Below are 13,560 nucleotides of genomic sequence, written 5' to 3'. Positions count from 1 at the left end.
GGGAAGAGGACACATTTCAGGCTCAATCCCTAGTATCTCCAGTAAAAAGTGTTCCACATGGCAGGCAAAAAAACCCCCAGAACTACTGCCAATCAAAATAAAAGAAACTAGGCTAGATGGATGAAATAGGAAGTTACCATACCAGGTCAGAATGAGGCTGTACATTGACATCAGAAGCCTGTAACACAGAGAGGTCAGGGCTAAGTTACCTTTGGCCCTCTAAATGTTGCTCAACTCCTGTTCCCATCAGCCCTAGTCAGTAGGGCAATGGTTAGGGAAGATGGGAGGTGTCATCTAGCAATACCTGAAGGACCACAGGTTCCTTAGGCCTGGTGTAGGTGGCCAGATGCAAATCAGACTCAGGCTGCTGTACCCTTTTAACACCTTTTCAGCAGATGCGCTCATAGGGATACGTTTCAGGACCAAAGGAGAACCCTAAATCTTGAGTGATGGGAATATTCAAGGAATGGGTACCAGTTTCCTGAGTTATTATGACTTCTAGCCAAAAAGCAGAAACTGGAGTTGCTTCCATGGAGTCAGGAGCTGATAGGTGACCGAGCAAGTCAAGCAACTCTCGGGCTGCAGCCCCATGCCACTCATCACCAGCAGAAATGGAGCCCAAATGGGGCCACTGGGAGAGAAGAGGTAGGTATCATGATGCTTGGTAGAATTCAGAGTTGCAGAAGTACAAGAAGTCTTTTTTTGGGGGGGGGAGGAGGCACTTAAGTGAGCACATGAAACTCCAAAACAAACATAGCCCAATGAAGACCGATCATCTTCAGTAGTCATGGAACCTTGAAGTGCAGCACTCCTATGGGGAGAGAGGTTATACCGCAACGGTTTGTTACGGGTCCTGCTTCTCTCTATCTCAGGTTCTGGAGTTCCCCCACTCTGCAACCCTTAAATCTGAAAACCGCATTGTCTTGGAATCGCTTGCCTCCTGTAACCTCCTGGGCACATTCTTCCCACATCTCAAGCACCTCATTCTGCATACGCTGTTTCAGCCTCTCAAGTCCTGGACCTCTGTTTTATTAACTTTGTCTTTTCCCCTCCCTTACACTTTGCCCTTTAAGTAAACGCTCAAGGCAGTTTCCAAATTATTGAAAACAATAACGTCTACGTTGCAACAAACAATAAAAACACAGATTAATTAAAAGACAGGCTCACGGCAGATCATCTGTGGGGCTTGGCAGGATGTGGAAAGCTACCCAATGCAAAACAATAAAATGACAAATAAGGTTCCACATAATTATGGCACAAGCTTTCATAGCCTATGTCCCTGCTGAAGTCAGTCCACCAAGGCTAAGGTGCCCTTCTGCTTTTGTGCATGAACATTACCCATAAAATACTTGCTTTTGAACAGAAGTTAACATACAAAGTCAGGTTGCCCCAATAAAACTACTGCTGTAAATCAAATTACATCATTGACACTTCTCACATGCCAGAAGTAAGCAAGGCATATTATGACATAAGGGTCTGAAACTAGCCAGAACAGCCTCAGTAGATCTTGCAGTATGAAAGGTTTTTTACTTTTCAAATTTCTGCTTCATACAGGCTCTGAAAATCAAATGACAACAGCTCAAACCTGGGCATGTTTACTCAAAATTAAGTTTCACTCCACTCAGTATGCTTAATCTCAGGTAAGTGTGTACAGAATTACAACCCAGGTTAGCAAAACTAGCTTCTTAGGTTTACTTTGAAGAGTGAAAGGATTTGACTCTGGGGCAGGCAGGCAATTTTAACCACACTGTATATAATTTTTTTTTTAATTCTATTTTTGAACTTGCCTTCAGGATTTCTTTCTCATCTCTTCCAAATTCTGACTTTCTCGTACCACAGGATTGCTTTCTTACAGGTTTCTCTTTCAAGAGAGATTGGACACCTTTCTAAAAGGTTTCTTCCTAATTACACTAGAACGATCCCCTCCCCTCCTTTATTAGGGATCTTCAAAGAATAAACAGACCCACCTTAGCTGCCTCGGCCAATTATGAGGCAGAAGAGTAAAAGGATCCTGCAGATGTCAATTGCTTCTGTCAGCATTTTGAAATTAAAGGCCTGTTTACCAATGCCCACATGTTTAATTACCATGGAGCTCAGGAATATCCCAGCTGCCATTCCACATCAGGGCATCAGAGGCCAGTTTCCAGTGAGCCGGTCTGCCTCGCTTCATGAAGTTTGGTAGCTGGATTAATAAGCTAGACAGGGCTGCTACCCGGCCAGAAAGAAAAGGGAAGGGGGGGAAACCAGCCCAGCCTGTTTTTGTCCTTTAACAGAGGTTTGATAATATGCAGGAGTTGGCAAGCGAAACTTTTTCCTTGGCAAGGAGCTCAAGGAGATCACTTGCTAACTGCAGCAAGTCAAGCTGCCATTTTCAAGCGAAAGAACCCAGGGCCGGCTTTAAAGAACTGGCAACCCGCCCCCCAAAAGCCCAAGCTACAGAATGCAGAGCAAGAATTATATCTAATAAGGACGTATTAATAAACACACAGGGTAAAAACATTGCCTGAGATTGATGGGTTTGTTCAAACACTTCCTTCCTAGCAATTACCCTTTACCGAAGAGGACAAGTTGCAGGAGGATTAATGGTGCAGATTTCCTGCATTTAAATATATAGATTCAACAGCAGCAGGGTCACCCATTGTGAACCAACCCTCCTCATGCCCATCAGCTGAGTACAGCTTGCTCCAGCAACGAAAGAAAGAAAGAACTGGGAGCCTACTTTAAGCTCCCAGTTGATCCTCTGAAGCCCTGCCCTTACCCAACCCAGAGGTGGTATCTTGTGTATGGCAGGTGGGTGTGCCTTCCCTTAAACTGCCTGCCAGGCCAAATGGGAGGCCTGGTGGCCAAATTTGGCCCACAGGGCAGAGGTTCCCCACCCCCGAACTAGGGCAGCTCTTTGATTAACTGTAATTGTGTCTCCCCAAATTTGCCAGTCTGTGCTCGGAAGCAAAAATCTGGCAGTCTGGAGGCAGCCTCTCACACATGCTCAGTTCTTGCGTTGACAGTTCTGTTCTCCGAAATGGGATCCGTCTTTTTAGAAAACCCAGCAGAGAATGAAGCCACAACATCCCCTCTCCCACTGCTCTAACAATCCATCGATCGACCCTCCTCCTCTCCCACCTGCTAAAGGACACACACAAAAATAAAAAAAACCAGAGACCTGTTTGCTTAAAGCAGGTGGAGACAGGTTTCCAAGTGTCCGGGTAAAAATCTGGCCTGGCCTGCTTTCGCGCCTTTAACTGCAGCTTTGATCTGCCTACCTGCAGGACGGGACGGCAGTGCCGACGAGGGAATTTCACCTGCTTTCTAAACAACTTCCTCCTAATGGTGCCAGAGAGATTTCAGTGCTCTGAAAGCAAACGCCATTGCAAAGCAACCTTTTGAAGAAGGCGGGGATTTTTCAAGCAGAAGACATAAATACCGCATTTAGCAATCAGTTCGGTGGCCGGGCTTATTTGTTTATGCTCCTTCGCACGGCACTCCGCACACCTCTGTGGGACTGGTTCCAAATGCCCTCCTGGGCCGGGAAGCATGACATCATCCGAGGCCCTGAGAAAGGTGCTAAGCGAGCAAATCCAGCCCACGCAGCCGCCAAAGGGAAAGCCCCGTTTGCACGTAACCCAATGCCTCTAAGCAACAGCGAGAAAGGAAACATACACTTGAGAGGAGAACAAGGCGAGGAGGACTGGGACAGCTAAAGCAGGGAGACCGTGAGCAGATGCAAAACAAACCACACAAAAATAAAGAAATAAAAACCGCTAATGGGATTTCATTTACAGTGGTACCTCGGGTTACATACGCTTCAGGTTACACACTCTGCTAACCCAGAAATATTGCTTCGGGTTAAGAACTTTGCTTCAGGATGAGAACAGAAATCGTGCTCCGGCAGCGCGGCACCAGCAGGAGGCCCCATTAGCTAAAGTGGTGCTTCAGGTTAAGAACAGGTTGAGGTTAAGAACAGACCTCCGGAACGAATTAAGTACTTAACCCGAGGTACCACTGTATAGTACTTTGAACATAAGAAGAGCCCTGGCAGATGATGCCAAAGTTCCACCTAGTCATGGGGTAGACAATGGGGTGCCCTCCATTTTGGTTTTTATTTTTTATTCTGCTTTATTATTATTATTATCAATAATAACTAATAAAACAAGTGGAACCTGCGACAAAATGTTTGCATTATGGAGGGAGTCCTCCAAAATACTCCCAGTTCACCACCCAAACAGTCAGTTAATATTCTGTGGTCACTGAAAACACTCAGTCTTCATCATTGGTTTGTTTTGGAGGTTCCCCACTCCTTTGCTGCTTTTGCGCTAAAGATTTTTTTGGTACTTCTGCAAACCTTAGGGCTTCCACAACCCTGCTGATGCCTCGCTTTTGGGTGTTGGTGGTGATGTTTGGCTACATAATCACCCACATGCCCCTGTGAACTTTGGAGATAAAAGAAAGGAGGGATGCCATCAGTTAAAAGCAAAGCCAACTTTAGAAGCAGCAGATAGTTAGCTATTAAAAGCTTGATGAGATAAGAAAGCTTTCAGTGCATGTCTAAAAGCAAACAAGGAGAGAACCTAGCCTAGCGGGCTTTTGCAGGAAGGGCATTTCAAAGTTTTGGCGCCACCATCAAAAAGACCCTGCCTCTTATAGTATCCATCTCACCTCATGAAACAGGATTTGAGGCCTCCACCCTGACAGCTCTAACTATGCATGGGTGTATGCAAGCAGGGGCTTCTCCAGATTCTTTTTGAGCACAAAAATGCTCAACACACAAATTAGGAAATTCCTGTGTGAGTGCAGAGCACTTAGAAGGGGAGACACCAAATTACATGGAAGGAATGCATAAGATGCAACGTGAATTTCATATTAAATAAAAGCAACAACAGAAGGATCCAGAGACTAGCTTTGCTCACGCCCTGCAATTAGCAAGTAGTTACATATCCTACTCTAGTGTGATCTACTTTCAGCCCACCAGATTTCCCTGCCAACCAATTCTGACGTTACTGAATAGCTATGTCAAAACAGATTTTAAGGGAGGAGCTCAGTGGCGGACTGAACGCTCGCATGGAGCAGGTCCCCAATCGATCTTTGGCGTCTCCAGACAGGGATGGGAAAAGACTCCTGTCTGTCACCCTGGAGAGCTGTTGCCAGTCAGTGTAAGCAGTACTGAGCTGGATGGTGAAATGGTCTTAAGGTAGCTTCCTATGTTCCTATGAGTTGTAGTCTAAAACATCTGGAGGAAACTAGTTTGGTGAAGGTGAGCGTGGGTCATGTTCCCAGAAATTTCGGTCAGCTGCTCTTCCAGCTGTGTCCAAATTGCCTGCTCCCTGAGATGCAGCCACACCTTCAAATGTTACAGAAAAGAAGAAGAAGAGTTTGGATTTGATATCCCGCTTTATCACTACCTGAAGGAGTCTCAAAGCGGCTAACATTCTCCTTTCTCTTCCTCCCCCACAACAAACACTCTGTGAGGTGAGTGGGGCTGAGAGACTTCAGAGAAGTGTGACTAGCCCAAGGTCACCCAGCAGCTGCATGTGGAGGAGCGGGGAAGCGAACCCAATTCACCAGATTACGAGACTACCTCTCTTAACCACTACACCACACTGTAGGAGGAGGATTGGTAGAGAACTCCAGCCCAAGAGGCTTCCAGGCAGGAGGAAGATGAACGCAAGTATGACACTGGCGGTCAAGCAGCTTTCAACATTTGTAACGTAGCATAGTGTGAAATCCTCCGAGGCAGATACAGGAAAGAAACAAATTCATGAGGCACAAGCTCATGAAAGTTCATGGAATCATAGAGTTGGGAGTCTAGTCTAACTTGCCAGGCAGGAATAACCGCTAACAATGAAGACCTCTCCTCTCCACCAATCCCAGAAAAGTGCTTTCTGCAACAGAGCAGCTCACTCCAACCTGGCCCCCAAATATCTGGATTTGCAACCAGAGCAAATGAATGCACACAGACAGGAAGCTTCCAGCTCACCTTGGAGGGTATTGGGGCTGCTTTTGCAGAGGCTTTGAATGCTGCCGTTTCGATTTTCTGAAGGAGGAGAAGAGAGATGCAAAAGGCATACGCAGCCCTCCCAGGATGGAAGGGGAGGCATTCTTCTGGGCTTGCGGGATCGGCGGGGCGGAGGGTTTTGCATCTGAAAAGGAAATTGAAATGATAAGTATTATTTGTTTCCCCCCAATCCTTTGAATTGGGTTTATTTATTATTTGAAGCATCAACACAGCCTTTCAGTCATAATCCCAGGGCAATTTACAAAAGGAATAAAACAATTAAAATGCAAATACAGAAAAAGAAAAGAAGCTAAAAGCCACATTCGTGTTTTTTTTAAAAAAAGCAATTAAAAACTGTGCATAAGGAGGTTGGTAAAAATAGAATGGCCTTTGCTAAAACGATGAGAAGTAGCTGCCAGGAGAAGCTCTCTGGGGAGAGAATTCTACAACTAGGGTGCAGCTACCAAAAAGGCCGTGTCTCCAGAAGCCTCGCCTCAAATATGGGATGGGGGACAGGAAGTTAGCATCTATAAAAAGCCTTCCACACTCAACGTCATTATTAAAGCTTTGTATTTTCCATTTTCTTTGAGGAAGCAAACCCTGTGCTTCACGCGACAAACTTTGTACAAATATTTAGGGGTGTGTATGTGTTTGTGTGCGCATGCCTCTCTCTTGGTACCTGAATAAAAAAATGTTAAGGTGAATCTGAGCATTGTTTAATGTCCACAGCAGTATGCAGGACAGTTAAGAAACTGATCAAAGCAAGAGTCTGAGAGAAATTCCCCCTACATCTGTATCAGTGTCGAGCCAGACAGCAGACGGGCTCCACCTTCCTGTCCTGATATTCTGATCACATCATCACCTGCCTGCTTTCTGGGCCCCGTTGAATTTGTCAAGGTTTTGTCTATCCATTTCACTTATCTAAATTGAATTCCTGTCCCCTGACAAGCAGATTGGAGAGGCGCACTGTTTTATCCGAGACCTGATTTCTCTCATCTCCGGGAGGACTACAGCACTTGAGTGTGATAAGTCAATACACAACGTATATATTTATATTTCCCTACAATATATAATTTCCTTCCCTATGAAGCTCTTAAATGCTCTTCCTGTCACAAAGGCCAGCGCTGAGGCAATTCGATCAGATAACGCTCACTGTAGCAGCTTGACAACACATTTCCAGAGAAGCTACAGCTAAGTTGCCAAACTGCCTTTTAATGTGCTTTACTTTCAGATATTACTTCCACCTGAAAAATCTCTGGTGACTGTTCCTTTTCCTTAAAACTCGTAATGTCATATATCTCCCATTTTTATAGTTGGAGGTGGCCTTGTTTGGATGCACGAGTGGCGACTCACCATTTCCGATGGACTTCCGCAGTCTGTGAACTAGGGGTTGTTTGAACATTTTGCCAACATCAGCCTCATTCTGAAATTTTCTCTTCTGGATTTCTTCAAACCAGTCTCCGGTCACCCCTGGTAGTCCTGTTGCATCTTCCTTTTCCTTGTGAAGTTTGCTAGGAAAGAGAACACATACGTGATTTTAACTGGGAATTATGTTTGCTTTTAATATTCTCAGTAACATCCCTGGAGGAGTGGTCTTCTCTTCCTCCTATACGGGGTGGAGGGAATGGATGCTAATCTGTGAGGCACATATAGGAGCGTTGCAAATACACCCACAAAAGTTGCCAGCCCATAATTGCTTTACAGTGGTATCTCGGGTTACAGACGCTTCAGGTTACAGACTCTGCTAACCCAGAAATAGTACCTTGGGTTAAGAACTTTGCTTCAGGATGAAAACAGAAATCGCACCGCGGCAGTGGGAGGCCCCATTAGCTAAAGTGGTACCTCAGGTTAAGAACAGTTTCAGGTTAAGAATGGACCTCCAGCACGAATTAAGTTCTTAACCCGAAGTACCACTGTACTGGTATACTTAGAGCAGGGGTCGGCAAGGTTTACCTTGCCTGCCAGTGGAGATCCTTCTGTGGGTCAGATTGTGCGCGATTGACCATGATTTCCAGCGTCGGCGTCCATGTGGCCCATGGGCCTTAGGTTGCCAATCCCTGGCTTAGAGGCTAGTATTAACCTGCTATCCCAGCCAGATGGGCAAATTATTATTGTTATTGTTATCCTCCTCCTCCCAGTTCACCCAGTGGTGGCAAAGGATGATACAACAGACCTTGCGATGACATTGCTCTAGTATCACCTTCAAGTCAGAGCAATTTACTAGGTGGTTTGTTTGTTTCTTGCTTTTAATATATTTATATATCCCATGCCAGGATTCAAGGTGGCTTGCAACATTTAAAAACACTAATTATAAAATGCAAGGTAATAAAAACAAACCAGTTAAAAACAACAATTAAAATACACCAAAGCACATTTTAAACCAGCAACTAAAATGCAGCTGGCCCTGACAGCAGCCTGGTGAGCAGCCGCATCTCAGCTTTAGTTGTCAAAGGCCATGGTTTCATCTGCAATCCTTTGCTAAAGTGCTAGATTAGCCAATAGTACACTTTCACACCCTGCTTCAGGCAGGCATCTGTCAAATAATATTCAAAGTGCTGTATTGCACCCCCTCTAGAGGCCAAAAACTAGAGGGCACGATTTCCAAACAACTGTGACTATATTGCCTTTTCTGCAGTTTGCAAGACGGCAGTGTGATTGTTAGACCCAGGATCTGATCCCAGTAAGGTCTGCTACACTGATTGTTAAGAGTTGAAAATGTGACACACACACACACACGTTCATATTTCACGTCTAGTAATATCATGATATTCAATAGCTGAATGCTCCAATGTACTACAAAAAAAATATCAAGTTCAATTCACAAATAAATGCACCGCATTGTGTATGTGTGATGGGAAGTACTACAAGACATCATAGTTGTCCCAGCAGCCACAAGCATATGCAGTGCAGTTTATTTACTGGTTTATCTTTCTCCCTTCTTTTACTCTGTACTCAAGGTAGCTTGCCACAAACTTGCGCAACCATCATTTGGATCTGTGGGGCAGTAACTATGACAGCTTTGTTAGGAGCGACAGAACTCCTCCATCACCTGCCTCCATAGTTCAAGGCGCCAGGGGTCAGCAACCTTTTTCAGCCGTGGGCCGGTCCACCATCCCTCAGACCATGTGGTGGGCCGGACTATATTTTAATATAACACCGCAACACACTCACCCTATTTCCATGACAGTGTTCATCGAAGACAACCTTACTTGGCTATGAGTGATCACCAAAGAAGAAGATGATTTCTGGTTCTACTTATGTCAGCACTCCAATGCCTGAGGGACCACAGACATTTCTGAAGCAGTTGGGAGTGATGATCCAACATGGAAGCTCTCTCTCCCCAAATTTGGAAAGGGAGATCTAAGGTGCTATATGCCCCCTTTGAATGACCTCTTAATGCATAGGATTGCAGCCAAAATCATCTTTATGACCTCGGCAGCTGTACATGTGCTCCCCCAGTGTGATACCTGAGTGTAAGAGACCCCAACCATGTTTAAAATGAAATTGTAAACTAAACTAAGCCACATTTCAAGTAAAGGTCCCTTAAATGGCATGGGCCACTGAGAGACAGGTCACTTCCTCCACAGTGGCCTACACCATTCAAGGAAAGCTAAGCTAAATTTCAAGTCAATGTGATTTTTAAAAAAGATCCAGTGCTCTCCTGTATACACAACAGTATTGGCACTCAGCCGAATCTTGCTGCCCTGAGAGAGGAGTGTTATGGCAACTTGACTCTAGCTGGACTTACTCTTGAGTAAACATGCCCTGGGTTTGGTCTGTTAATCTTTAACACTTATTTTTCTCACTTGGTGTGTCGACATGCTGAACCTGGAATGGCTATTTTTGAAAGAGCACCTTCTGCAACACCCATGAAGTTGCAGTACATTTTACATAACAAATTAGACAATGCCAAAACTGAATGCGACCTCATCCTGCCCCCTGGTGTGCATATATTATTGGTACAGCTTTTGATTTACATACAGATATATATTACCCTCCCACAGTCTGTCACTGGTATAGTTAAGAAGAAACAGATTGTTATAAAATGGTAAACACACTTGAATGTCAACAAGCATAAAGCGATGTGTGTTGGGACAAACAAACATATATTCTGTCATTTGCATTTCATATAATAAACCAAGCTTTCTTTATTCTGTTTGTGTGGGAACTTATTGTGGGCATAAGGTTAAGGGTAAAACACATATTCGTAATGGATGCAACCTCTTGTTAGTGTGTGCATGAATACATCTGAGTGCTGGACATGCATGTGAGTTCAAACATGTATGTGTAAACAGAGCTCCACCCAATCCAACACCCAGCATGGTAGATCAAAGGTCTGGATTGCAGCCTGACCCTCTGAGGACCTGATTCATTATATTCTACAGGAAAAACCTCAAGTATGAATCAAAACAGGAGCAGTGTTCGAAATGCGCCAGGCGAATTTTACACCTGGCTATTGGCAAACTGCAACCAAGTGAAGATGCCCAGGCACCAGGATAGCACCTGACAACTCCACCATCTGGAGGCGCATGCCTGGAGATCCTTGGATCCTGACCCTTTCCACACACTAGAAACACATCCTGTATAATTCTATCCATTATATTTTATCTGCACAATCAGAATGAATTTCAGGAACCCAAAAGTTATATTGAAATATACGACTTTCGAGCTGTCTGCTCCCTAAATGGCAACAAGGCATTTTATTTTGGCAACGATAACCCTGGTTTAAGGGGCCATTTGGCGCCTACCTTATATATCTGTGTTTCTAACACTGAACAGAAGCTTAATTATTATTCTTCCCTTGGATGGAAAGCACAACAAGGTTATCCACCGCATTTTTCGCTCTATAAGACGCACCAGACCACAAGACGCACCTAGTTTTTGGAGGAGGAAAACAAGAAAAAAAATATTCTGAATCTCAGACGCCAGAACAGCAAGAGGGATCATTGCGCAGTGAAAGCAGCAATCCCTCTTGCTGTTCTGGCTTCTGTGATAGCTGTGCAGCCTGCATTCACCCCATAAGACGCACACACATTTCCCCTTCCTTTTTAGGAGGGAAAAAGTGAGTCTTATAGAGCAAAAAATACGGTAATTCTGCAGACGCTAGGAAAAAGATTGTGCAAATAACTTTCACTCCTATCTTTCTGGCACTCCTCTGCTTTAGCTGCATTCCTTAAGTAGTTGTGCCAGAATCTCAGTGGGCCAGTGCCTAATTCCGCATAAAATTCTCTAAATCCACACCCTTAGGGTGTGCAGATGCAGCAAAGGCATTTTAAAAAAACAATGTTAGGTGTGGATGGTTTTGTGCACACAACACAACCTCTGACTTAGAATAGAGACTGACCAAATACTTTCTCATCTGGCCACTGAAACTACCTGCAGGCTTGGGATGGGTAACCATGATTGCAACCCATTTTTCATTCCAGACAAGTACCGGTACTTGCACATTAGCAACTGGTGGCTATTGTTCTGCTAGGTGGTTATTGTTTAACTGAAGGGATGTTTGAGGTTTTTCTTTTTAACATTTGGGACATTAAAAAACGGCACACCCACCTGCACTCTGAAGTGATACAGACCACAGTCCTGTGTAAGGTGCATTTAGGAGCAAGAGAACACTTGGGAAGCATATAATCTCCAAATAGACGTTAGATAAATATTGCATGCAGGCCAAAGAAAAAAGCAGCCAGGATCATTCTCCTACCCTAGAGCTGCCTTTGACACTGCCTAGCGGTTCTTGAGCTGTGCGTTCCTTGTGATTTTTCAGTACTTGTTTCACCGTGTTTATTTACTCCAAAGCTATGATTCAGAACATTGTTAGATCACCTAAGTGCCTCTCTCTCTCTTCTGCTGCTGTTATCCCCTAAACTGCCATTTTGTCTGCACTAAACTCAAATGTTTCATCTCCCCTGTTAAAACTTTTGTGGATCCACCTCTGGGCAGAAGCGTGGGCTGATCAGATTTCTTTGCCAAGCCGAACCCTATGAAACTTTATAACAGGTTGCCAGAGGGAGACTGTCAGATCTGAGAAGACAGAATTATCCCCTCCATGCACACACAAATTGCTCCTCTTTTAGCTGCCTGGAGATCTAAGGGTTCACAGATAAAAAGAGGACACAGATTCCTAGTCTGACAGCCTGTCAAACAGTCAACCTATCTACAAGTTGGAAGAAATTGCAATTATTGCTGCAATTATTTTTTTAAAAGCCCACCTGTTCAAATAACAGTGAAGGGATCAGTTTAAATATTGAAAGTGTTTGCATTGAGATATGTATGTGTGCATCACACACACGGGCATTCCTATTCCATTTCAAATTTCCTGAATTCCTGCTGTCACAAACACATTTCTTTTCAGAAGAGAAATAGCATGAGATAGCCCTAGCAGGACCCCACCTCTGACACTGATCTGAGGACCCCTTAAAACAAATATATTCACTTTGATCAGCAACAGAAAATTGAGTCTGGGATCTGGGAATTTCTCTATCAGGGTTCCTGCCCACATCAAGTCAAACGCCTTGTGAGACGAACGTTTTGGCTCCTGAACGCTGAAACCTGGAAGTGAATGTTCCGGTTTACAAGCGTTCTTTGGAACCCGAATTTCAGTTGTGGCTTCCGCGGCTTCCGATTGGCTGCAGGAGCTTCCTGCAGCCAATCGGAAGCCGCGCCTTGGTTCCTGAATCTTTTGGAAGTCGAATGGACTTCCGGAACGGATTCCGTTCGATTTCCGAGGTACGACTGTATCTGGGGAATGCCATTTGCATGTCATCTAAAATCCTGGGAGGTGGGGAAGAAATTTCTGACAGTATGAGCTGTTCAGCAGCGGAATAGACTATCTTGGAAGGTGATGGAGTCTCCCTCACTGGTGGTTTTTAAATAGAGGTTGGATAGCCATCTCTCAAGGATTACTCACCTCTGAATTCCGAATTGCAGGGGGTTGAACTAGATGATCCTTGGAGTACCTCCCAACTCTACAATTCTATGAGCCCAACAAGATCTGGAGGCCCACAGGTCTCCATCCCTGGTCTACCATGACTGCCAGTGGCACTCTAAGGTCATTCCTTATCCCTGTCATCTTCTGGAGATAAGACCTAGAACGTTGTTGTTGTTTAGTCGTTTAGTCATGTCCGACTCTTCGTGACCCCATGTACCAGAGCACGCTAGGCCCTCCTGTCTTCCACTGCCTCCCGCAGTTTGGTCAAACTCATGCTGGGAGCTTCAAGAACACTGTCCAACCATCTTGTCCTCTGTCGTCCCTTCTCCTTGTGCCCTCCATCTTTCCCAACATCAGGGTCTTTTCCAGGGAGTCTTCTCTCCTCATGAGGTGGCCAAAGTATTGGAGCCTCAGCTTCATGATCTGTCCTTCCAGTGAGCACTTAGGGCTGATTTCCTTCAGAATGGATAGGTTTGTAAGGTTAAGATCAATAAGGCCTTTAAGAACCATATTGTCAGAAAATCAGTGTTTAATGTCTGGATAAAATATAAAGACTTACTGGAAAATAAAACTCCAAGGTGGCTCTCACCTTTGGAAGCTAAGGCCTGGAAAAGACCCAATATGGAAGCCTACTGGCCAAAAT

At 44.6% G+C, this 13,560-nt stretch overlaps 1 protein-coding gene across 6 annotated transcripts in view; it reads right to left on the bottom strand.

Annotated features, from left to right (window-relative positions):
- The window catches only part of EXPH5 (exophilin 5), a 55,177-nt gene that overhangs the window by 17,498 nt on the left and 24,119 nt on the right, over nt 1-13,560 (bottom strand). For 2 of the 6 annotated variants that reach the window (XM_081909538.1, XM_081909537.1), the window contains exons 2-3: nt 7,343-7,500; nt 5,972-6,134 (exon numbers count right to left, since the gene is read on the bottom strand). In XM_081909538.1, coding sequence (XP_081765664.1) covers nt 5,972-6,134; nt 7,343-7,391 — 212 coding nt within the window. In that variant the 5' untranslated portion in view covers nt 7,392-7,500. The other 4 variants (XM_081909541.1, XM_081909544.1, XM_081909545.1 and 1 more) reach the window with 4 other exon arrangements.

This window comes from Podarcis melisellensis (assembly GCF_964234715.1).
Source record: "Podarcis melisellensis genome assembly, chromosome: 4".
Classification (NCBI taxonomy): domain Eukaryota; kingdom Metazoa; phylum Chordata; class Lepidosauria; order Squamata; family Lacertidae; genus Podarcis; species Podarcis melisellensis.
This window is presented reverse-complemented; position numbering and strand designations above follow the sequence as displayed.